Source organism: Strigops habroptila, chromosome 14 (assembly GCF_004027225.2).
Source record: "Strigops habroptila isolate Jane chromosome 14, bStrHab1.2.pri, whole genome shotgun sequence".
Lineage (NCBI taxonomy): Eukaryota > Metazoa > Chordata > Aves > Psittaciformes > Psittacidae > Strigops > Strigops habroptila.
The window spans coordinates 4,178,798-4,201,877 of NC_044290.2; the positions used below are offsets into that span (position 1 = coordinate 4,178,798).

A 23,080-nucleotide genomic window follows, 5' to 3' on the forward strand; every position below is an offset into this window, starting at 1 on the left:
GGGGCTGGTCTCTGCTCCCAAGGAACAAGGGATGGGACAAGAGGAAACGGCCTCAAGCTGCACCAGGGCAGGTTTAGATGGAGATGAGGAACAATTCCTTCCCCAGAGGGTGCTCAGGCATTGGAACAGGCTGCCCAGGGCAGGGCTGGAGTCACCGTCCCTGCAAGTGTTCACACACCGTGCAGCCGAGGCCTCAGTGCCATGGGTTAGTGGTGGCCTTGGCAGTGCTGGGGAGCGGTTGGACTGGATGAGCTTAAAGGTCTTTTCCAGCCTGGCTGATTCCAGGATTCTATGGAAGGGGAGGGCTGGCACCCGTGTGACCCGGCCCCGCGAGCACACACGGACATTCACAGCCACCCGCACTCTTTATCCCTCCTTCGCGCCCAGAGGCCACAGCCCACACTCCCGCCGGGGCCGGCGGCACTGCCCCAGGCCGCTCCCCTCACCCGTCCCGCCGGTACCTGCTGTGGCGGCGGCGGCCCCCGCGGCCCTGCCCGGCCCCGGCCCCGGTCCCGGTCCCGCCGCCCTCGGGACCCCGCGGCGCCGCCCGCCGCTGCGGAGCCATCGCGCCCGCCGGCACAGAGCGATGCGCTCGGCACCCCCCCGCCTGCCAGGGGAAAGCAATCGGCCGCCGAGCAGTAGCGTCTCAGCGGAGCGGACGGCAGCACTCCCGGGAGCCGCGGAGGGGCCCGCACCGCGGCAGCGCCGGGACACCGGCACCGGGGCAGCGGGACGCAGCCGAGCGCTTTACACCAGCGTATAGCGGCGGCGGCGGCGGCAGCCCAAAGCAATCGATGCGGACCGGCTGTGCGGCGGCGAGCGCATAGTCCGTAACAATCGAGGGCGGAGCGGCGGCATGCGGCGCCTGGTGCACCTGGACATGAAGGGCGCCGCGCCCCGCGCAGCGTACCTGGCGGAGGTGAGGCGGGAGCCGGCAGCGGTGGGGCTCCGGGGGATCCTGGTGTGCCCCGGCTCGCCACCACCCGCCGCTGTCCACTCCCGCCCTTCAGGTGCTGCCGCTCCTTCGCGCCCTGGGCGCCACCGGGCTGCTGCTGGAGTACGAGGACACCTTCCCCTACGCGGGGCCGCTGGGGCCGCTGCGGGCACCGCACGCGTACAGGTACCGACGGGCGGGCCCCGACCCCAACCCTAACCCTGACCCTGACCCTGACCCTGACCCGGACCCCAACCCCGACCTCCCGCTCTTCCCGCAGCCCAGGGGAGGTCCGGGCCGTGCTGAGCCAGGCGAGAGCGCAGGGGCTGGAGGTGGTGCCGCTGGTGCAGACCTTCGGGCACATGGAGGTGAGCGCCGGCCCGCGGCAGCGCGGTTTAGACGCCTGGGAGCGTGGGGCTGGCTGAGCGGGGTGATGGTGGGGGGGTGGCTTTGCTGGGGAATCATCGTAACTGCGAGCGCTGCAGTTATCCAGCTGGGCGCTCCGGACATGGGGGTGATGCTGCACTGACCGCCCTGCTTCCTGCACCCCGGGAGGTGCTTCGTGGTCGGAGACCCCCCACAAGAGCATGAAGCAGCAGCCGTGCCCCTCCTGCCTGTAGTCGTGCTGTCGCCTGCGCTCACACGCAGCCAAACCCCAAGTTTTAGCAGGACAAGTGTTAGCGGAGCCCAGGTGATGCGGGGCACGTTGCGGCTGTTCCCCAGGCTCTCCTTTCTGTTGCAGTTTGTGCTGAAGCACAAAGAGTTTGCTCATCTCCGGGAGGTGAAGGTCTTTCCCAACGCCCTCAACCCACACAAGGAGGAGTCGCGGGCGCTGGTCAAAGCCATGATTGACCAGGTCATGGCACTGCATGAAGACGTAAAATGGTTTCACATCGGATGTGATGAGGTGGGACTTATCTTGAGCAAGGAATGTTTTTCTTGTCAGGAATGATGGTAAGGGCCAAAGCTTCTGCATTTCAGTGGTGCCCAGGCGACGCTGGGGTAGGATTTTGGGGACAGAAAACACCAACTCAAGCCAGTGTAGAAAAGTCTTTTTGAGAATAAGTAATTCCAGTAGCACGGGTTGTCATCTCTATTGGTCTGAATGAAATATCAAAAGTGTTGAAGACAGTTTCTTAAGGCAAACTCAGCATTTGGATTTAGGTCAAATGGGGATTTAAAGTGAGATATCAATTGAAGGTATTCAATAAGCATCATGTGAGTTTGTATGTAAGATGCTGGCTCGTTGTTCTGGCCAACTTATTCAAAGTAAGCCCTTTTATGGGGGGAAGTGTTGAGGTTTTTTATCTTGGTAGTTTGCTTCCTTGAGGAGGAGCACCTTAAGTTTTCTCCTTTCTCAGAGTTTCTTAAAACCATCCGTACGGCACACAGATCCCTGAAATTCATTGTGATCACCTTAACTGTACTGATACTATTTAGTATTTTCTATCCAGTTGCATGGGAGCTAGTGGCAGGGTTAGGTAGGGAGCTGTAAGCTTTTATAAGGCAAAACCCTATTTATGTAGAATAAACATAGTTTAGATAGAACCTGCTCTAAAGCAGCAGAGAGTTTAAATGCTTATCCAGCTTAACAGGCCCAAACCCACTCTCTGCATAGGACAAGGATGCTGAGGCTGCTCTTGGACATGCCCCCAAGTCAGTTCTAGATTCACGTAGTGAAATCTCTTTCCCCAAGACAGGAACTTCGTTTTATATAATGCAGGACCTATGGGTTGCTAGATATGAACTGATTAAATCTGGTGAGAGCTACTTCCAAAGAAAATACAGCATGCACTAATTATTCTTTAAATATTTTAGTTTCTGTAGGAATATTCCCTTACGTGATGCATTTAGTCATGGCTGCAGTCTCCTGCAGACTGATAGAAGTGCTTGCAGTGTCTTCAACACTGAGAGATGCTTTTAAATACATCCACTCAGTGTGTCACACCTGTGCAATAGCTTTTGAATACTGTATGATTTCATGGTATTGTGTCAAACTGTTCCACTTATTCCTGTACACGAAGTCAGGATTATTTGCTTGGTGTTTCAGGTCTACTACCTTGGTGAAGGAGAGGAGTCAAAACAGTGGCTGCAGCAAGAGGACAACACCCCAGAGAAGCTGTGCTTATCCCACATAAAAGCAGTAGCGAGTTGTGTGGCCTCATCTTACCCCGCTGTGACACCCATCGTGTGGGATGACATGCTCCGAGGGATGAGTGAGGAAACGTTGGCAGGTGTGTGGCCAGTGATGGGGTGAGTCAGGTTTTGTAGCATACAAAAAATGTTCACACAACCAGTTAAACCAGATTTGTTGGCAGCTGGAAATAGTGAAAACAACACATCTGAGAATAGCTGAGATAGGATCCGTTAGACTAGAGAGAAGAGACACTCAGTCCTTGGCTACGACACAGGCTTTCTGCACGACAGGAGGTAAGTCTCAACACATATACTTCAGTTTTGCAGCTAGTAATACACAGTGACAAACGAAACACAGCGGTTGCCATCAATTCTGCTTTCTTTACACATTAAACCCCTCCAAACTATTAGCATTTGTGATCTCGGTCTAAATTTCTGTGCCTCTCACCACCTACTCATGTTAGTTGTTGCTCTGTGCAGCATCTGGTTCCCACAGAGAAGCTGCAAGCCTGTAAGCATCTTTGACAGTATATGTGATCACAGTGCACATCATGAGGAACTCTGATACTGAACTGTGGGGTAGCTCCAAGAACTTGACATCATGAGTCTTGCTGGTTGAAAAATAGGAAACTACTGCTAAACTGTGAGTAGTCCCAGCACGGATGGAGTTCCAGCATTTTCAGAGCCACCTGATGTGTCTGCTCTAAACAGATTTAGACGATACCAGAAGAGCTGTGCAGCTCCTCCAGCAGTGACTGACCTATTCATGGCTTTAACAGTGGGAGGTCATCCCAAAAAATGCAGATGGGACTCACGGAGTTTCCCTAAGAGCAGCACAGCTTCTAGGAAGGTGCACTCTACTGCCACAGGCAAAACCAGACTAAACAAGCTAAAATGGGATGCAGTTAAAATACTGATTTTCTGTACAGTTTACTGCAGTTTCTCTAGGGGTTGGTTTCTCATGTTTAAAACTAGTCAGGGGTTGATTATTAAAAGATTTGAAGCTAAACTTGTATCTTTACTTGTACTTTAAAGGTATCTTGAAAAGCTAAGTTCTCTGCAAACACAGCTCAGACAATCTTTGACTTAAAGGCAGAATATTTCCTTTGAATTTAGCTGAAATCTTGTGCGTACAGTTTGTAGCTCGGCCATTTCAACCAGCAGGTATACAGATAGATGCAAGGGACTAAGAATGAGATGAGCTTGGGATGAACAGGCTCTCCCATGAATTGTCACTGCTGATCCATATTAGTGGTTTCAAAACATCTGAGGACTTGGTGGCCCCTGGCACATGAAACCCACATGCTCAAAGTCCGGCCAGGCTGAAAAAAGGCTGAGGGCACTTCAGCTGTAACTGAAGGATTCTGGTGACAAGTCATAGTTCGTTCTAGTCATGTGCTGCTACACCAGTGATACGTACTTAGTTCTCACTTCTAACTGGCTGGTTTCTGTGACTTAAAAGAACTCTTTCTTTCAGAATCTGGGGTCCCACAGCTTGTGCAGCCGATGATCTGGGACTATGCAGCAGACCTGGATGTGGAAGGCAAAGGTTTGTACATCTCTGCTGAGCTGCATAGAAGTAATTATTATGCTTTAATATCATAAACATAGTCCTTGTTTGATAAATAGTTGGTACTATTTCTTTTCTTTCAACAATCAGTTGTCAGATGATGTGCATTCTCATTACATGCCTCCAGTCCTTAACATTACAGCAATTTAGCAATTCAAGGGAATGGAATATAGTAGCTGGGCACATGAAACCAGGAGGGCAGTCACCAGGGCAGGTTGCTCAGAGAGGATGTCAAATCTCTCATCCTTGTCAATGCTCAAAACTTGGTGGGACAAGCCTGCTGTAACTGGACCTGGGTTCCCCTTAATTGGAGCATTACCAGTCAAGGCTGAAAATAGAGGAAAACTTGTCCTGTAAGTGTTCTTTTGTGTCTTATTGCAGTGCATCTCATAGAGAAGTATCGTAGATGTGGCTTCTCCAAGGTGTGGTTTGCTAGTGCTTTTAAAGGAGCTACAGGAGTGAATCAGTCTCTAATCCTTATTGGACACCACTTAAAAAACCATCTTCAGTGGCTGGAAGTGGCAAGCAAAAGCCCTGCTGATGTCCTCGAAGGTATCGCACTGACCGGCTGGCAAAGGTAAGGAACATCCTTTTAAATGGTTCTAAGGGTCACTTGGAAGCAAACTTCCACCCAAAAACTCCTTAAGAGGTCCAAGGAGGCTGGGGATTTAGAAGGGAACTTTGCAACCCTGCAGTCCTTACTGTTGGTTACTGGTGGACCTCACCCACTGGCTACAAAGGGTGGATTTCAGAGTTCCAGCTAACCAGTACAGCATTTATCAGCAAGAGTGATTGTTTTGGCAGACACCAACAACAGAGATTCCATCTGAAGGCTTGAATGTACTTTGTGCCACCTTAAACTGCTTATAGGCTGCATAGTTAATACATGGTGTATATCTGAACATCTAATCTGGATTAAAATAGAACAAAGTTGCATGGGAGAGAAGAACTTGTTAATGTAATGAAGGAGAAAAAGGGGTTTGTGCAAGCCAGGAGGTCTGAAAGTATACCAGAGAGTTGAATTCCAATTTCTGTTCCTAATTTGGCTTGAGAAAATAAATTGGTTTGTAACTGTTCTTATTAGTAAAATAGGAACTCTTGGCGTGTCAGAGGTAGAAGGTCCCTTCTTGGAGACAGAAATCAATGTTTCTAAAGCTCTTTGAATTTTAGTGATTGAAATATTAGGACTTCCCACTTGTTTAGTGTGTTCTAATGGTAAAATGTCTAATTAATGAATGTTTTCTTATCTAGGTATGATCACTTCTCTGTTTTGTGTGAGCTTCTCCCAGTGGCAATTCCATCCTTGGCTGTATGTCTGCAGACACTAAAGAATGGTACAATGGCAACTTTATTCTCTCAACTTATGCCTAGCACAAGAGTGAAGTGACCTTGCCCTAAGGTTGGCACAGGCTTATCTTTTGAGGTGGTTTGACTATCTGATCATGGTCTGAATTATGAACAATAAATTACACATATTGCATGTTTGTGATATGGGAGCAGAGAAGGCTCTTGGCCTAAGTATTTCAAAATAGCCATTATATACTAATCATTTATTATGTTCTCACCTGCAAATGGTCACAGACTTCTTCATGCTCCTACTAAAAATAACGTAGGCAGCTGAATTGCTTTTGGAACTGATTTGAAGCACTATTGGTATATAAATGAGACTCATTTAGATTTAAATTAATGAGACTAAATGAGATTTAGATCTTGTTTACATGTAAAAGTTGTTTTAACTAATCAATTTTCATCTAGGGAGCACGCTATCAGGTAAAATACTTCCTTTCTGGTTTCTTCACAGGCAGTTGCCAACAGAACTTTTATTTTGTCTTATTGCATTTCTTATTTTCAAACTAAAAACAACCCCACAACCTACTGGTTTTTAACGAAGGCACTAAAAATATTCAGTGCTCATAGTAGCTCGTAGCTAGGAAGTGCTTTACCTAGCACAAGACAACTATGTGAAACACAACTTACTCCTCCCGCCCCTTGTTCTATTTCCATTTTACCTTTTAAAAACCATCTTCATCCAAGGAGAACCAAGCCAATGCAGAGTGCTCCTGAAAAACACTTCTATGAACATTTTGGTTATTTAAGCTCCTTTTATGTATTTCCACTGTCTTCTGCCAGGTGGTTATTCTGAAAAGGTTAAAGAAAATGTGGAAGAGCTCCTGGGAATGTCTAACCTGGAAATTGATACTTTCATGAGGTAAAATTCCAGCTGTAGGATTCAGATGCTTCTCATGGTGTGGTAAGTTCAGAAACTAACGGATCTTTTTTCCCAGCACAAGTTTGGGAACCTTTCCTGGGAGCAATATCCTTACACTCGTGACCCAAGTTAGTTTCTACCTCAAGTCATCAGTGGATGAACTTCTTGAAAGGAACAGGTAATAAGGTTTACGTTGATTCTCTGCTGTCTGCAGGAGTGTTGGAGCCGTGTCATCTCAAAACAGGGCATAACTCCAGCAAAGCGATTTAAACATCGAGCTCTGTTTCAGGCATTGCATCCCTATGTACTGACACCTCAGCAGAACATAGCATTTTGATTCAAATTTCAAGTATTTCAGCAGGACTCCTAAATAGGATGTGCTGCCTTATCTCAAGAATCTAGTTCTTCCCTGAATTAAATCTGTTCTTTAAAGTTAAAATTCTTTTTAATGGTGCGGTTACAAAAAATGGAGCTTGATATAAAGCTTAAATTGCAACACATGATCAGTTATCCTCATCTGCCAAGGACAGTCTTTTACAAGCTGGTTCCAAAGATATGTAGACTTAAGTTTACTTACTCTTAAGCATTCTGTTTGCGCAGAAGTTCAGCTAAAGCCCTATCCACCTCCCTGCCAGCCTACAAACAGGTACATTGCTGCTGTGCCAAAACCTGCTCATGCTAACATCTGTTTTCAGGTATGTCACAGGCTGGTTCAGCCCCTACCACAGGAAAAGGAAGATGATCCATCCTATAATAATGCATCACTTTCAGCCAGATGCAGTAAGGTACCACCACTTTGCATTATAGGGGGAAACAAAATCTGTCATATTTTGGGCATTCAAGTACATACAGTTTTGAGTCCTTGCCTCTTTCTATAACTGTTTCAGAAGCATCAGTGGAAACCAGACAGCATGAAGTATTCATATTATGGTTTTAAGCATGTTTGTCTTCTACTGAAAATATATTTTGAATAGAAGAACAAAATTGGTCTCTGACAAACTCTTCCTTGTACATGGAGTTACTCCTGTACAGACCTGCTGCCTCTTAACAGCAGTTGTTCACCTCCATGTAGGAGCTCCCTGTGGGCCAGGTTCCAGGCAGGGGAAATAAAGCCAGACCACCTCACCTTGCTCCCTGCCACTATGAGCTTTTCAGAGCTTGTCCTAGACATCGTGCTGGCTCATGCTAAATAGATAATTAGTACTTTTTTTTTTGCTGTGGTGAGTACACAATTGCATCCACTCTTCCTAATAAAAAAACCGGAATTAAATTCCCAACAGTGAGTTTCAGTTATACTTTAAATGTGTTTAGTGCTTTTTTGAGTTCATATTTCAGTACTGTAAAAGTCATTGCTTACAGAAAGTGCCAAGATTAATGGTACTTAAACACAAACCTTTTGCATCTGCACAAAGTCAAGTCCTTTGAGCTCCTGTAATAGATGCTCCTTTCCTGTAAAGGCGTTTTAAGGCCTGTAATCCCTTTAGAAGGCCCAGTAAGCCAAGCCTCCCTTGGGACAGAGCTCACCTACAAATGTGATTGTTTCTGTCTTACGATTTCTGCTTAGTCTTCTCTCCAAGTGGAATGCTGTGGTGCAAGACCTCCAAGCAGCCATGGAGCAAGTTTTCCACACGTGTACTATAGAGGAATGGATGGAGGAGAATGTCTACCCTAGCCTACAGAAGCTGCAGCAAGTGGTGGATGATTTAGATGAAGCAATAAAGGCACAAAATTAGGGACATTTCAATTAGTCTGTCTTACTCCATGGGAAAACAGGGCTAGTGGAAATCAGCAACTAGTCACAGAGCTAGTTTGTCAACTTGAGAGTTGAAGCAAGAACTGTGGTGAAACAAAAGTGACCTGAAGGCAGAAAAGAACTTGTTAGTGTATTAGGCTTCAGCTCTATTTTAATTTTCCTGTCTTAATGCATTGCTGAGCCTTGAATCACCTGCCCTGTGAAGGAGATTTGCTCCCCTTGCATAAGAGAACACAAGAGAGAGTCACAACTCAGCTCTTTTACAAGGCAGGAGAAAGACCCAGTTTCTTCCAATTCCACTATTTGTAGTAACAGACTTTCTTACATAACAATGACCTGGAAGAGTTCTACAAGTTCTACTCTAGTCAGTAGCCAACATGTTCTCCTTTGCAATGTCTAGAAAATGGAAGATTTAGGATACTTCAAACATGCTTTAGGTCCTTACGTTCTGTACTGTGACCCAGTCTTTCAGCTGCATTGAAATGCCATCGTGACAAGTCCTTCCACAGCATGTAGCAGTTGATTTGTTCCAGGTTTTGTTTTGGACTTTTCCATTCTTTGAAATACATAAAACATCGGTCTTAAATCCAGCTTTGATGAGCTTGAGATCAGGAAACTGACCTCCAGCCTCTCGCAGAAGTCTGAGCAAGAACTGCTGTCGATCTGCTCACGAGGCTGCAGCAGATTAAGAGATGCACCATCATAGTCCAGAGCAACAGGGAGCTCTGGAAAAGGAGCTTGTTACCAGCAGTAACAGTGACACTTGGCTGTGAGGGAAAACTGCCTTAACATGCTGGTCGTCTGAACTTCTTACCAAAGCATCAAAGCTAAACATCATCCCATCCGCACAGAAAAGCACCATCCCAGTCACTTTAAGGCATCCATTTCACTGTGTAAAACCTGAGAGACTGCAGGCTCATCCATGTTTGAAGCATGACTGAAGTCTACTGAAGGAGGGGAAAATGCTGTTATGTTACATTCTGCTTTAATGTTGAACTTGTAAGAATGTATAGCAATATATTTTGTGGACTTAACTACAGCATTCAGATAATCACCACAATGGAAAATCAGTTCAAAAGCCTGGTAGTTAAGTATGTTACTTTACCATGAATATTCAAAATATTCCTGTTTGCTTCATTTAGTGCTTTCTTGAAAGTCTTATTTTGGAAGCACAGGTATTGACATTTTCTTGGAACAATCTGTTCTAAAGAGCACAGCTCTAGATCCAGGAAGTACAAGTACAGCATGAGACAAATCTAATTTAATGAGAGCTACAGGAGTTAAGTCCATATGCAGATTTTTATCTATAGAATCAATGGCTATGTAAACCTTAATTACAAAAGCCACATACCTTGAACTAAACAAGATCTTAATTTATTTTACTTTAATAAATCCTTTGATACTCAAGAAGTTTGTGGAAACGTGCTTTTTTTTTTTTTCATGTGGTATGTTGGTTTGGTTTAAAGGGGGGGAAATGGAAATACATTCACTTGTGGAGAGTTGGCTATATCAGCTTAGATGAAACTGAAAGCTGGGCTGCTGTAAAAGTGAAAGCAGAGCCAGTAAAGAGCTAGGTATTTGGGTTTCCTTTACCCTGTCCTCCCCCATGAACTCCTTCAATAGATCTGTGCCAAGCAGTAATTCAGCCAGCCATTGCTATTTTAGTACATTTTAATTAAAAACAATCTAAAATGCTACAGTGACACAAATTATCAAAGTTGATTTTATAAATGCACATTTGTTTAAAAAAAGACACTACAGAAGGCCTTGCAATTTTAAAGTAGCAAAGCAGTTCCTAAACATTTTTGCCTCTCAGCAATCTGCTACAGCGTTAGAACTAACACTATTTATTACGTGAGCCAGCTTAGTTTTTGGTATCTGTGTAACTTCATAAATACAGCACAAGAGGCAGGTATCAGCAATATAGGATAAATACTTCCATTTCCTTTGAGACTTGCCCAATTGATCCTACTTACTGGAATACCTCAATTTGTGGAATACCAGCATATTAGATTCTAGCTTAGATAATACAGCTTTTCCCTCTGTATAACATGCAGTCTAGCTGTTGCTCAGTGCAACAGCCAAGGCCATGATCCATCTGACCACATGCATGCAAGAAACTCCAACTGTGCTCTTCAAGCTGAAGGTGAAGCACCTGCCAAGTGGCACTTACCATGCAGTTATAATAAAGGACAGAAGAGAAAATGTTAGTTTTATGGGGCAGGGCTTTCGATCTAACTTAAGGGCTGTTACACAGGTTTTCAAGTCATTTATAAGTCATACGAACTACAGCTGTCCAGGCTCTAGTAACTAGGCAGCCTGAGAGGCAAAAAGTTAACACATCCCTGGAATACTCTTCTAGGAACTTATGATTTCCTAACCCAAACTAGTCATTCCCATCATTCCTTTTAGTACAAGCCACCTTACACCAGGCACACATAAGGCTATGTTTACTGGGCCTTTTTATTTGCTAGGCCCAAGAGAATTGAGGAAAAGCATCCAAAAAAGCCTTCAGCAAAATAGTGGAGTGGCAAGAGGATCAGGGTGTAAGAACTAGGTAAGAAAAGAACCTGTTCTGGGTTAGCAACCTGCTGCTCTCAACAGCTCCTTCAAGTTGAAGAGTCCACAGACATTGCGATACCCAAATCTACATTAATGGCAATTTGCAAGTTAATTTTCCATGCACACGGTTATTGCAAAACATGAAAATCTGGCTGTTCCCACTACAAGAAACAAGGCTTTTGAAGACAGGAAGCTCAAAACCTGGATCAAGAGAAAACACATCAGCCTGTGATGTACATTCACATACAGCATCATCCAATTGCCAAGTTAAGACATTCATTACCTGCTCCCAGTCATATTCATCAGCCAGCAGTGCCCTACATACAGCCCACAGGCAGAACCCACAGCGTTTAAAGACTTTACTCAGTCCCCCTTCACGTACAGAACTCGGGTTCCCATTGGAAACTGCTGGTTTGTACAGCAACAGAGCTGCCACAGCAAAGTGGAAATGGCACAAGAGAGGATTACACCAGCTGTGCCAAGTGACAGGCTGAGGAGTGAAAATACTCCTCGACACAGTGCATGCCAGCAGGCATCCCCCTCCTGCCTACCATCCAGCCGAGGACTGAGGGGTGAGGGGGACACTACAGGGTATCTTCAGAGATGATCACTGGACATCAACTCAAAATGTGACTTATGCTACAGAATGTATTTCAAGCAATGTTCTATCTTACTATAGGTCATCCCCCTTTCCAGGGATTCAGAATTTTCCTTATGCTGTTTTAGTCTTTGCATAGTCCATGTTTATATATGTTACTAACACGAGATGCACAGAAGAGCTGAGCAGCAGCAGGGCACACAATGCAGCACAGGGTTAGATCAATAGACGTACCTTTCTAAAGGCAATTTTTAACTGGAAAACCACAGTGGTTTCTATCTTCCATGAGAATGTTGGCTCTCATGGAAATACAAAAGAAACCCAGTATAGCCAAGATCAAACGCAGGTAGTTTTATCACTTTTCATCCACGATCAAATCTGCAGGCTCAGAATTTAAGGGCACTGCACATCCCTGCAATGTAGTCCCTCTAAATGCCCTTGCTCGAAGCAGTGGTTACCCACAGGTTGAGCCCTTTTGCTTACATTATGCCATTAAATACTCCAGTTTCTTCCCTACTTCTTGCTGGAAGTCCTTAGAAAATCCAACATTCTCATTCTACACTGTGGTTTAAAAGTTCTCCATATTTCCAACCTCATTCTCCTCTCTAAAACAAGGATGTATATATATACACTTAAGGTATATATCACAGTGGATTTAAATGAAGAATTCCTGTTTCACTTTTATTACCCATTCAAACTAGCAGTAAGAGCATCTTTGTCTCACAGCTGATATACTAGCTCTAAGTACCTGGACATGAAATCTTGGTACCACCCGTTCTTTGGTCAGATAAGCATGTCCTTGGTTTCAGATACAGCTGAAACACAAGAGGACATAGCTTCTGCTGAAAACTTTTCATAGCTTTCTCTTCCATAGAGGTAGAGTGCTTAGAAACAAGAACTCAGGTTCTTTTAAGTCCTGAAGAAACTGCTGCCAGAAAACATTTGCTCTGGCCAAACATGAAGGCAGACCACACACTTACCTTGTACCTCGTTCAGATCTCCTAGAAGTAACCACGTAAATATTTTCTAACTCAGGTCTTAAGACCCCACAATTCCTAAATAAAACCTAGTGAACTTTAATACCAGCAGTTTTAGCATGCTGAAGGAACCTTCAGCTCTTTGCAGAAGGTTCCTTTTTTCTTGTACTGACATGTTGATATAGGCATGGTGAAGTTTTAGTTCTAGACAGAACATGTGGACTAACAGAGGTAGCTTTAACTTCAAAAAATATCTTGGGAGACTCGTATTTTAACTACATGTGAAACCGTTGGCCAGAACAGAGGACACTACACACCTGGAGCAAAACATGGGTGCAAGACAAACACTGGATCTATCCCAGCTCTCTTAAAAAAAATATTGGTATCATTTCAAGAGGGGAAATACTAAACAAAACTAGACCATGTTTCACAACAGTCTCTTCCCTCCCTCAAGTCACAGATGTGTTCTTCCTTTCTAAATACACAGTTAAATTAGTAAATGTTGAAGTTTAGAAAAAGGTTATTCTGCCTTGGGCTAGACTATGCCCAGAAGAAAAGTAGAACAGGATTAAGCTACAACATCCCAAAGATGTTGAAACATCAACGTGATCATTTTTTGTTTACTATTTACAGCTCCCTGGCAGTGCAGGAGAAGAGAGAACATAACAAGGTGATCAACCTGATGTTTCCAGTTCCAAGACAGTCACTCAGACTTTAATTTCCACTGGTATCTAATTGCAAGTCAGTAGTAGAGACTATGAAAGTGCCACTATTCTGCATCACCTAATCGCATGTATGAAACTGCTTAAAACTAATTCAGCAATACATTCAGTCATTTGCAACATTTCAAGATCAACCTCACAGCATTGTGTGATGAGTTACAAATTCAGCTCTGCTACGTTTCATGTACTGTACCTGCAGCAGATGTTTGCACTAAGTTTACATCTGTATCTCCACTTCATCAGTGGGAAAGTAACACATGATTTCAAACCAACTCATTAATAAATAACTACACCTAGACAAGTTTGAGTTCAAAAGCCAGCAGTGCCCATGTGCAGGAACTAAGGCAAAGGAGCACATAAAACACAATTTGCTTTGGACTCTACAACAGCAGTATTGGGAGTGCAGATCTCAAAGCAGTTTAGCACTAATGAGGTACCCCAAAACAGATTCCTCCCATTGTAAATGCACATGTAGAGAAATGCCCAGGTCAAAGTTGAGGGATTTTTTTTTTCTGAAGAACAATCAGTATATTTCCCAGATGTTTGTAAGCCTCTGCTTTCTTCAGCTCATGATGACTATTAATAGGTATCCTGTGGTTCATCTGCATCACTAGGCTCTGTCTCGCTGCTCTGAGAGAGATCTTGTTGGCTCTCTGCTCTATCCAGTTCCAGAAAACTACTAATGAGTTTGGCAATTGCTTCCACATCACTGTGGAATAGAAGAAACAATGTAAGAGTTAGCGGAACTGTGGTGTAGGCAAAACAAGAACAGGCATGCTAATTCTTGAGAGTAACTGCTTGAAGGGACAGTCAACATATGACATAAAGCATGACTGACATCACCCCAATTGTGAAGGCATATCAAGCCACACCATTACTTCCATATCAGAACAAATCAATCCTTTTCCCCACGGTCCCTGCTGCAAGATTCCTATTACCAATGCTTAAAATAAATCCTATGTTAACTGATAAATACACTGAATAGAATTAAATAGAATTAATCCCCTCTGCCACTGCACAGCTGAGGTTGTGAGGGTAGCTGCAGCAGACATGCAGCACTAAAGGGATCTTGGATACCTAAATACAGTCAGTCTCCTGATGGGAGATACTGGTACCCAAAAGTCTGCAACTGAAAGCATAAAAGTTACAACTGAAAAACACAAAGTCACATCAGCAAGTATGAGAATGGAGCTAAGATGAGTCTCATTAGCTGGCAATTACTGACCCAGGTGACCGGTACTTCCCACCTCACACATTCTCCTTAAAGCAAAGTCCCCAGCGCACCTTCTACAGCCCAGCACCGCGCTCTGAGTCAGCGGGTGGGAGAATCCAGTGCCAAAGCGGAGCACAACCACGTAACCCTTCCCGAAATACCGCACCGTCTCCTCTTCCACGTTCACATCTCGGATCTCATTCAGTGCAGCCACCACTGTAAATGCATGTGGAAAACAAAACAATCTATTATCATGACAGTAAATCCTCAGCGCTGCTGCTAGAGAGTTGCACCACTGGGACTACGTGTTCTTGAGTGCTATTGCTCTGATCCCATACAACCAGGGCGGTGCTCCAAGAGCAAGTAATTGCTGATCTATTCAAGCAAAACAAACACTGGAGATGCTACAGCACATATCAGGTGGTACAGGCCCTAATGAACAAGATATATTGCCTCTCAGGAACTGGGGACCATTAGTTTATTACTTATACTTCCTACTTTAATGACAGTTTAACCATGTTTCTGCACAGAGTAGGTAAAGAGGTGTTAAGTTTACTGAGACTGAACAAATACTGAAAGATTTAACTGTCCAGGGCACCTGCTGATCTCTGCATGCCTACATTAATGGTACTTGAAACATACTACCAAATAACCTCTCGGGAAGAGACATGCTTGGGTCCCCAACATAAAAACATACCCTACAGAAAAGTTCAGAAACATTAAACATCCTTTTCTCCACATCTCTTTATCTTCCATCTCTTAGTTTAAAAACCAATTCAGCTTAAGGACACTGCAAATTTTGCCAGTTTTCTATATGCATATTGAGAGTTGGTTTGATTTAGACAAGCAAGTAGCATTAAAAAAATCTGACACTGAAGAGGATCCTACTTCAGTTTGCAATGGAGCTGCTGCCTCACAGTGACTCAACCAAGTCACATACTAGACTTCAACAGCCCTTACTCCAACAGGAAGCTCAAGAGAAATAAGATACTGCACTAAGCTGAGCCTACTTAATATGCTGCTTTAAATGCATATTTTATTATCTGTAGGATATAACATGCTTGCTTGCATACAGTCTCTATAAAGATTTGCCTGCTGCCAAAACCAGATTAGATTACAGAAATCTCAACTCCTAGATCCAAATTTTAAGCCTTTCTACTAGTCCCACCTGCAAAGCAGGCTAGCCAAGGGAAAAGCAAACCTGCACATTAACATCCCAAAGGAATGGCTAAGACTATTATGGAAAGTAATGTGGAAACCTTGGATTAAAATAACTAACAAGCTGCATTCAGCACCTTAACCTGAAAAAGCATTTGAGTCCCAACCGGCTTATGGTAACATCTGCTACTTAGGAACAAAGCAGATGTGGAAACAGATGTGACTAATTTGAGTATGAAACTCCAGAGCAGCTTACTGAATAGGCATGTATGCATCTCTTCTGTCTGCTCATCACACTTGCTACCACATACTGCTTTCTCACCTTGTTCATGGCCTCCTTTGGAGAAGGTCAGTATTTTTTTGTACAGATTGAAGGTTTTCAAGCAGACTGTTCCCTTGTTCTTATCAAATACAGCTTCCTGTAAAAATGAAAAATAAAGAAGTCAAGATACTCTTAAAAACATCATCCGTAGCTATGCTTCAAAGTGAAAAAAAAAAACAGTTATATGGGAAAATAATCTTGGTGACAGAAAAGTACATAGCTATTTTAGAGACGTTCCCCAACTAGAGTGAAAACCACAACCTTGCTCTTGGTTTTAACTGACTTTACCATATCTCCTGTGTTACCTCCAGAATGAAGTTGAAGCTGGTTTCATTGCCCCTCCTGACACATTCCTTATGTAATAAGAACATAAGTTTCAGTTACGCCTTTCACTAACATAGTCTAGACTAAGTCCCCCAAAATTCCAGTATTGTGCTATATGGGCCAGGTTCACACTAGATTTAAAATATCCCTGACAGACAATGAAAAAAGGATGTCTCATATCTGTGGGGTGCTTATTCTTGTGACAACTGAGGTCAGCAAGGTGTCAAGCCTATATGATGGCTTTACTGCTCTCAGTCCAGCTCCCAGCAAATCAACTAACAGATAAACCAGCTTCACAAACACTCTTTCTCAATGGAAAACAGCTGAGTAGCCTGGAAGGTTAGAGCTATCCTATTTAGTGGTCATTCTGTCATTAGCTGGAACAGTAAGTACAAAATCATGTTTTAGCAGCCAAATGTGCTATTCTTTCTCCCTCTTCTATATAAGAGGAAGAAAAGGACACAAAACTGTTTGTGACAAGTCTCCCCTTATAAAAACCTCTTATTTTTAGCTTCTCATGTTCATGCTTGTGTAGTGAAAGAATTATTGCCCTAATTCTAGTTCTAGTATAGCAACCCCAAAGGGTTTCCTTAAAACCAAAAGCACAACTTGTCTGTTTGAACAGAGCAAGAGCACAGAGCTGCTGGAATCAGCATCTGCCAACTGCTTCTGAACTTGCACGACCTCATATTTCCCGAGCTCAACATCTTACCTCCCACTGCTCCAGATTCTGTGCTGCCACAAAGAAACACCCAGCCACATAGAAGAGCTTCCAGGCCAAGCTGTCTGAACAATGCAAAAAAATGCACAAATTTAGGGGGTTTTCCCTTCTTTGGTATTCAAGCAGCCAGTTTTAAGAGCAACATGCTCCCTTTAAAGGCAACAAAAGGAAAAAGGGTTTCTCTGATGCAACATTTGTGCCTTTAGTTGTAAGGCAAACTGTTTTACAGCTCTCTCCCAGGATAAAAATACAGAAATTCTTCATATTCTTCCAAAGACTCCATCTACACTGGGCTCCACATCATGCAGGATTACAAGCATATGTATTGTTGGCAAGGCTGTAACATCACTAAACATCTTCCTCTTCTCTACAAGCAAAGGCATCTACGAAAGTCTCAACCTGCTGTCAACCATCAAATACTTGTGCTGAGGAGGACAAGAGTAAGGGACAGTGGAAATTCACTGAGGCGAACATATTTATTCATAAAAGGAGGCAGTCAGGCCACTTTGGCAAACAAGCATTTGCATTTTATGTCCTGGAAACATGGACATAAACCATGTAGCAACCTAAACAATTTGCTTAGTCAGGCTTTTACTGAAGACAGTAGAACTGTGCTCAGTATTGTTTCAGAAAACTTTGTTGCAATGTCTTTAAAAAAGGCTGATCTGGCTGGTGCCTCAAGCAGCTTTCGCTGGACTTTGCTCTTTAAATAATAATACATTAATTATATTGGTAGCATATTCCCACACACTATTAAGTTTTAAAATTTTATGTCAATAAGATGCAGCAAAAGAATCACAGGACAGCCTGCAGGACAAATTCCATCGACAGGAGGATAGCTGGCATTCAGTACAGCCTGCTCCTGCAGGGGGGGCAGGAAGCAGCAGTAGCGTCTGTTCTCTAAAGGTGTCTGTATGAGTAATCTCTGCTAGTGATGATTTAACAGTTTCCAGAGAAACAGAGCACTTCCACCAAAGGCAAGGTAATCATTTCATTACGGTGGCAGACAATCATTGCATGGCTTCCCAGGAGAGCTGTGAGGACCAGCTAATCACATTTACCAAACATACTGAAAGTACGAAATGCTACAGAGTGCTAAATATCATCATTAAAAATACTCTTGCAAATGGAAAGGGAGGCAGAGTAAGAAATAGAGCATCAAAGTATGGTAAGTCATACACAGGCAACAATTAGTATTGGATTTTAATATACACACCACAAAGTGCAATAGGTACCTATACTGCCTCTGAGGCCAGACAGAAGCTGCAGAGAGGAGCCATCAGCATGAAAAACAGATCAACAGGAAACGACTCTTTAAAACAAAATTATAGGCCATTACCTGCACTATAATAAGCAGCAGCCAAACCTATGGAGGCTATTCCTAGGATGAGAGGGGAGAGAATTAGGACAAACAAGCAATTCAAACCATCTAAAATTCCCTGATAAAAATATGAATATTCATAAGCTCATCACTTTTCAAAATAGGGACAAATGTGATTGCACCATTGATCACTATATGAAAGAGTCAGTTGGGGTTTTTTTGCTCTGAACTCGGTATTAAAAACCTCCTGTTCTGCAAGACACTAAAAGCACAGGGGTTTAGGTCAGAATTACAAAGGTGGTGACAGAATTGGGAACAGAACATCAGAGGGACTCTCAATCTACCCATTACACCACACTTCCTCTCGAGCGCAGCACAACTCAGCGTGCTGACAAACACCACGACGGTTATTCTTCCCCTCTATGTGCTCTGTGGAGCCAAAAGAAAACTTGTGTGATCAAGCTGTGCCAGAAGCTGCCAGCTCCCTTCTCCCACTGAGGAGGAAGCAGTGTAAGAGGGCCTCGCACCCCAGAGGGCTGCTGCAACTGCAAAGATCTTGTCTCAATGACAGTTTGACAAGATGACACCACTGAAAGCAACGGCAAGGTTGGAGTGTTACTGCAATGGGACCTGGTCTGTTGGAAAGCAGAACACGCCACCTTTTCCCCACCAGCTCTCTCAGTGTGGCCAAAGTACAACTCCATTTTTCTTTCTGCATGTTCAGTAGTGTTTTAGAACAGATGCCTTTCAGAACATCCTGTCTGACTTCCTATTACAGCGTTCACTGGCAACCACACACAAGATCTAGCCACAGCATTGCTACACTGCAGGTTTTTCCATTTCTGAAGCCTACATGTTCTTCGGTGCAAGTATGCACCCCCTTCAGAAGCCTCACATTTACACTGCAATATGACATATAACAAACTTTCTTTTCCTGATCTTCCAGAACTGCCTTAAAATTCTGTCCATGAGCCTCTGAGGTTCTGCAGATGACAGACTGAAAAACTATCAGTCTCACAGTGAAACTACCATGCAGAGAAGACTTCAGACTCACTCAGTGGCTACACTAAAGGGAAAGTTCAAAGTGTGATGATACCTCTTCTTGAAAGATGCCTGGAAGACAGGCATCTCTTCTTAGAAGCTCTTTCAGGAATTTATTCTGCGATCCCCTTCCCTCACAGCAAGCTCTGAAATAAACTGAGGAACATTATGGTCTTACCAACAAAGAGAGACCAAGATCGGATGCCAGGGGACCTCTTCAGATGAAGATAGGAACTGGTGCGGTTTTCAACCAACATATACATCTTCAGACAAAACTCCCAACAGCCCAGGCTGACTCATGAAACCTGACTGGGCAGAAAAAAATGACAAGTGAGGCTTCAAAATCACTGTTGCCTCCAAACATTTTTCAGGACTTATCAACTCTTAATCTAGTCTATAAAAGACGTCCAGGGTAAGAACATTTTATTCCTTCAGTGATCTTGCTGTTCTCAGACACTACATGACACTCTGCAGTTCTGCGCTGCCTGGCTAGTTTAGATACAAAGTTCCAGGGGATATTTTTTTCTTTCATTTAATAAAGCAAACTTAGCCAAGTCTTTTCAGTTAAATAAAAAGCACATATGACTTTCATTTTAATCTCTTAGCAACACATCCGAGAAAATCTGAAACCGAAAGAGACAAAACCCACTTCTGCATAAGACACACTCCTTCCCCTCCGGATGCCAAGTGTCAAATTTTGATTTTCAAATGACTGCTGGAAGTTGATCTCAACAGACTGGAAAATATTTCTGCACATACAAAGCCTTCTCCTGCCTGCAACCTAAAAATCCATCAACAGGTTATCAAATAAGATCGGTGCAGAAATTTGGCAGTATTTCACAAACACCACATCCTACTTAAAACATAATTCACATCCCAATTAAATCCATTAACGCAAACGTTGATACAACATCCTCCTCCCCACCACCACCCCCCCATATTCACTCAGCAAAGTGCAATCAGACAAATGCCAGTATTGGCTTAATGTTGGACCCTCCAAGTCAACAGCATCATCTCTCACAGAGGCTGCTGCTTGCACAGAAGGTGCCTCAGGGAATAAAAACCATAGAATCCTAGACTGATTTGGGTTGGAAGGGACCTTAAAGCTCATCCAATTCCAACCCCCTGCCACGGGCAGGGACACCTTCCACTAGAGCAGGTTGTTCAAAGCACCTTCTTAAAAGTTACACTTAAAATAAGTCAAAAACGCACCTTTAAGTGAACACGTAAGTTCTACTGGCCAATTTTACAATTATGGAGAGAGAGGTACTTGGGGGCTGCTAATTTCGGTTGAATTTATTTGGTTTGACATTAAACTGATCTTCATCACCAAACTAAACATTCGCACACTTCCTCCGAGCTCTTGATTGACGGCGACCTAGCAAAAGCCACCCAAACAAGCACCTTAAGAGCTTCACTACAAGCATCCATCAAGTCAGGACGATGCACAGGGCTGAACTTTCCGCACCCGCCTCCCCGCAGCGAGAGCCGTGCATCAACAGCTCTCCCCACCACTGAGTGCCCAGGTAGAGAGAGCACCTGCAGCGTGCTGCCAAATCCAGAACAAACCTCGGGCTTACCCCCAGCGAGGTAACACGGGACCCCCGGCTGAGGCTCGCCCGTACGGGCAGCACCCCAGCCGGGCCGAGGGGGCAGCCCTCCCCTCAGGTGCCTTCCTCAGCCCAGCGCAACCCGTGGGGACCAGTGTGCAGCCGATGGGTCCCTGTGGGGCGGTGCAGCGCCGCTCTCCACAGCCCCCCAGCACCACATCTTCCTGTGACAGACCCCATCAGTAGGCTACACCTCAGCCCGCCCCGGGGCGGACGGGACCCCTTCGCCCCCCTCAGCCCACCCCGCCAGCGGTACCTGCCCAGGGCGTGCAGCAGCACACCCGCATGGACGCACTTTGAATGAGACACCCAGCAGCTCCACTTCCTGTCGTCCCCAACCATAAAGCAGCTTAAGAGAAAACCAAGAGGCGCCGGCGCGACGCCCGCCTTAAGGAGGATCGGAAGCGCCAGCGGCCATTTTGGATGAGGGTAAAGAAAGCGGATAAATGAACCTTCCCGTGCGCTGCCTCCCTCGGGCCTCGTGTGTGAGTGGAGCAAGGAGAGCCTCGCCCAAGATGGCGGCTCTCTGCCCGCATTCAAGATGGTGGCCAGGCTTGTGGATGTTGCTTGAGTAAGCGCGTTGATGTTTTCTTACCTTGCGTGGTGTTAATTGCGGTAAAAATAAGCAGAAATAACAGTGATGATCACACAGGATTAATATTAATGGGATGAATTTCTGTGAATCGTATGTTGGCTGAAGGGTTGGGTTTGGAAAATTGGGGGAGGAAAGTTTCGAATTCACTTGAAATGCCGAGTAATTTTCCTGTTAGGGATAATAGGCGACATTTGAAAAATCTCTTGTGTTTCTGGCTTGGTTAAGTATCATTTGCATGTGAAAGTTGTTTCTGTTCAATCCATTAGAGCAACTGCTCATGTTCTCTTTGGGACAAAATGGGTGAAGTGTAAGCATCTGTAGTTTAGCTTAATTTCTTAAATTCTCTGTGTCTAAGTAAACTTATAATTTCATCTACAAACAATACATTCAAAGGTGTCCCTGCCCATGGCAGGGGGATTGGAACAAGATGCTCCTTAAGGACCCTTGCAGCCTAAACCATTCCATGATTCTCTGGTCCTCTCTCAGTTGCACAGGAATGTGGTCCTTTCTGAATGACATACTCAATTTTTGGTTTTATTTCCTGATAAGAATCTAGATATTCCAGAGTGTTTGTGCAAGACCATAACCTGGTGTAAGTTTGTTCAACTGTTCTGAACACTGTTGTTGGTGAACAGTGGCTGAGGTACTGATCAGACAGTGTTTTTGTAACAGTCCAGAGTGAACTATATGGAGATGGAGGGAATCCAAAATGACAACAACAAAAAAACACCAAAACCTCAAAGTCCATGGTATAGACTTAACCGACTTGAAGTAGTAGAAAATACAAAACTGATCTGCAATTTTTCTGTAACTATCTTAATGGGAAAAGGCTGTGAGGAACTGCAAGAATGAATTGGCTTATGAGTCATGAGGTACCAGCTGCTGGATTTGAATGAAATAGAGGAAGTAATATCACATGTTCTCAACCCAAAGAGGCAGCTGACTGAGGCTCCTGGGAAGAAATACATATATAAGCATTTGTTAGTCAGCTTTTATAAGCAACTAGCTTCTCCAGAAACTGAATGTTAAACCCTCTTGGGTGATACAAGGCAAAAGATTTCTTGTATCTGTAATAAAGTGGAATAAGCAAGAAATTCATTTGTCCCCTCCACTCAGTATAAACTACACAGCATATCACTCTGTTATATTTCTCTGTTACTCGCTGCCAAAATATTAGCAACTGCATGCTTCCCCAGTTCTGCAGCGCTTTGAAGGTAAGTGATGTTCTGCCTCCCAATAAAAGAAGGAAGAAGAAACATGTTTTAAAAGCCTGATCTTGAAGGAACAGCATGAATTCCAAAGCATGTTGCTGCA

The 23,080-nt window shown here is 44.1% G+C and overlaps 3 protein-coding genes across 9 annotated transcripts in view; 1 reads left to right on the plus strand and 2 right to left on the minus strand.

Annotated features, from left to right (window-relative positions):
• OGFOD3 (2-oxoglutarate and iron dependent oxygenase domain containing 3) overlaps positions 1-741 on the minus strand; it is a 40,836-nt gene extending 40,095 nt beyond the window's left edge. Inside the window, exon 1 of one of the 2 annotated variants that reach the window (XM_030506624.1) lies at positions 462-741. In XM_030506624.1, coding sequence (XP_030362484.1) covers positions 462-565 — 104 coding nt within the window. In that variant the 5' untranslated portion in view covers positions 566-741. The remainder of the gene's footprint in view (positions 1-461) is intronic. The other variant, XM_032920297.1, reaches the window with a different exon arrangement.
• Positions 646-11,431, plus strand: HEXD (hexosaminidase D). The gene is made up of 12 exons (XM_030506621.1): positions 646-919; positions 1,011-1,120; positions 1,215-1,302; positions 1,677-1,841; positions 2,985-3,168; positions 4,548-4,619; positions 5,022-5,217; positions 5,892-5,974; positions 6,771-6,849; positions 6,926-7,027; positions 7,545-7,634; positions 8,414-11,431. Exons 1-12 carry the CDS (start codon positions 857-859, stop codon positions 8,580-8,582), a joined length of 1,401 nt encoding a protein of 466 aa, XP_030362481.1. The 5' UTR covers positions 646-856; the 3' UTR covers positions 8,583-11,431.
• On the minus strand, positions 11,002-21,648 carry LOC115616852 (cytochrome b-245 chaperone 1). 6 transcript variants are annotated; one of them, XM_030506629.1, is made up of 7 exons: positions 21,467-21,648; positions 19,740-19,866; positions 18,539-18,580; positions 17,191-17,264; positions 16,155-16,251; positions 14,746-14,890; positions 11,002-14,170 (listed from the first exon to the last, which is right to left on the minus strand). In XM_030506629.1, the coding sequence occupies exons 2-7, from the start codon at positions 19,822-19,824 to the stop codon at positions 14,041-14,043; spliced, it is 573 nt and encodes a 190-aa protein (XP_030362489.1). In that variant the 5' UTR covers positions 19,825-19,866; positions 21,467-21,648; the 3' UTR covers positions 11,002-14,040. The 6 variants fall into 6 exon arrangements, with proteins under 6 accessions (XP_030362489.1, XP_030362488.1, XP_030362486.1 ...); XM_030506628.1 differs by having other exon boundaries at positions 21,428-21,648; XM_030506626.1 differs by having other exon boundaries at positions 19,740-19,870; positions 21,467-21,647.
• Positions 21,649-23,080: the final 1,432 nt, after the last annotated feature.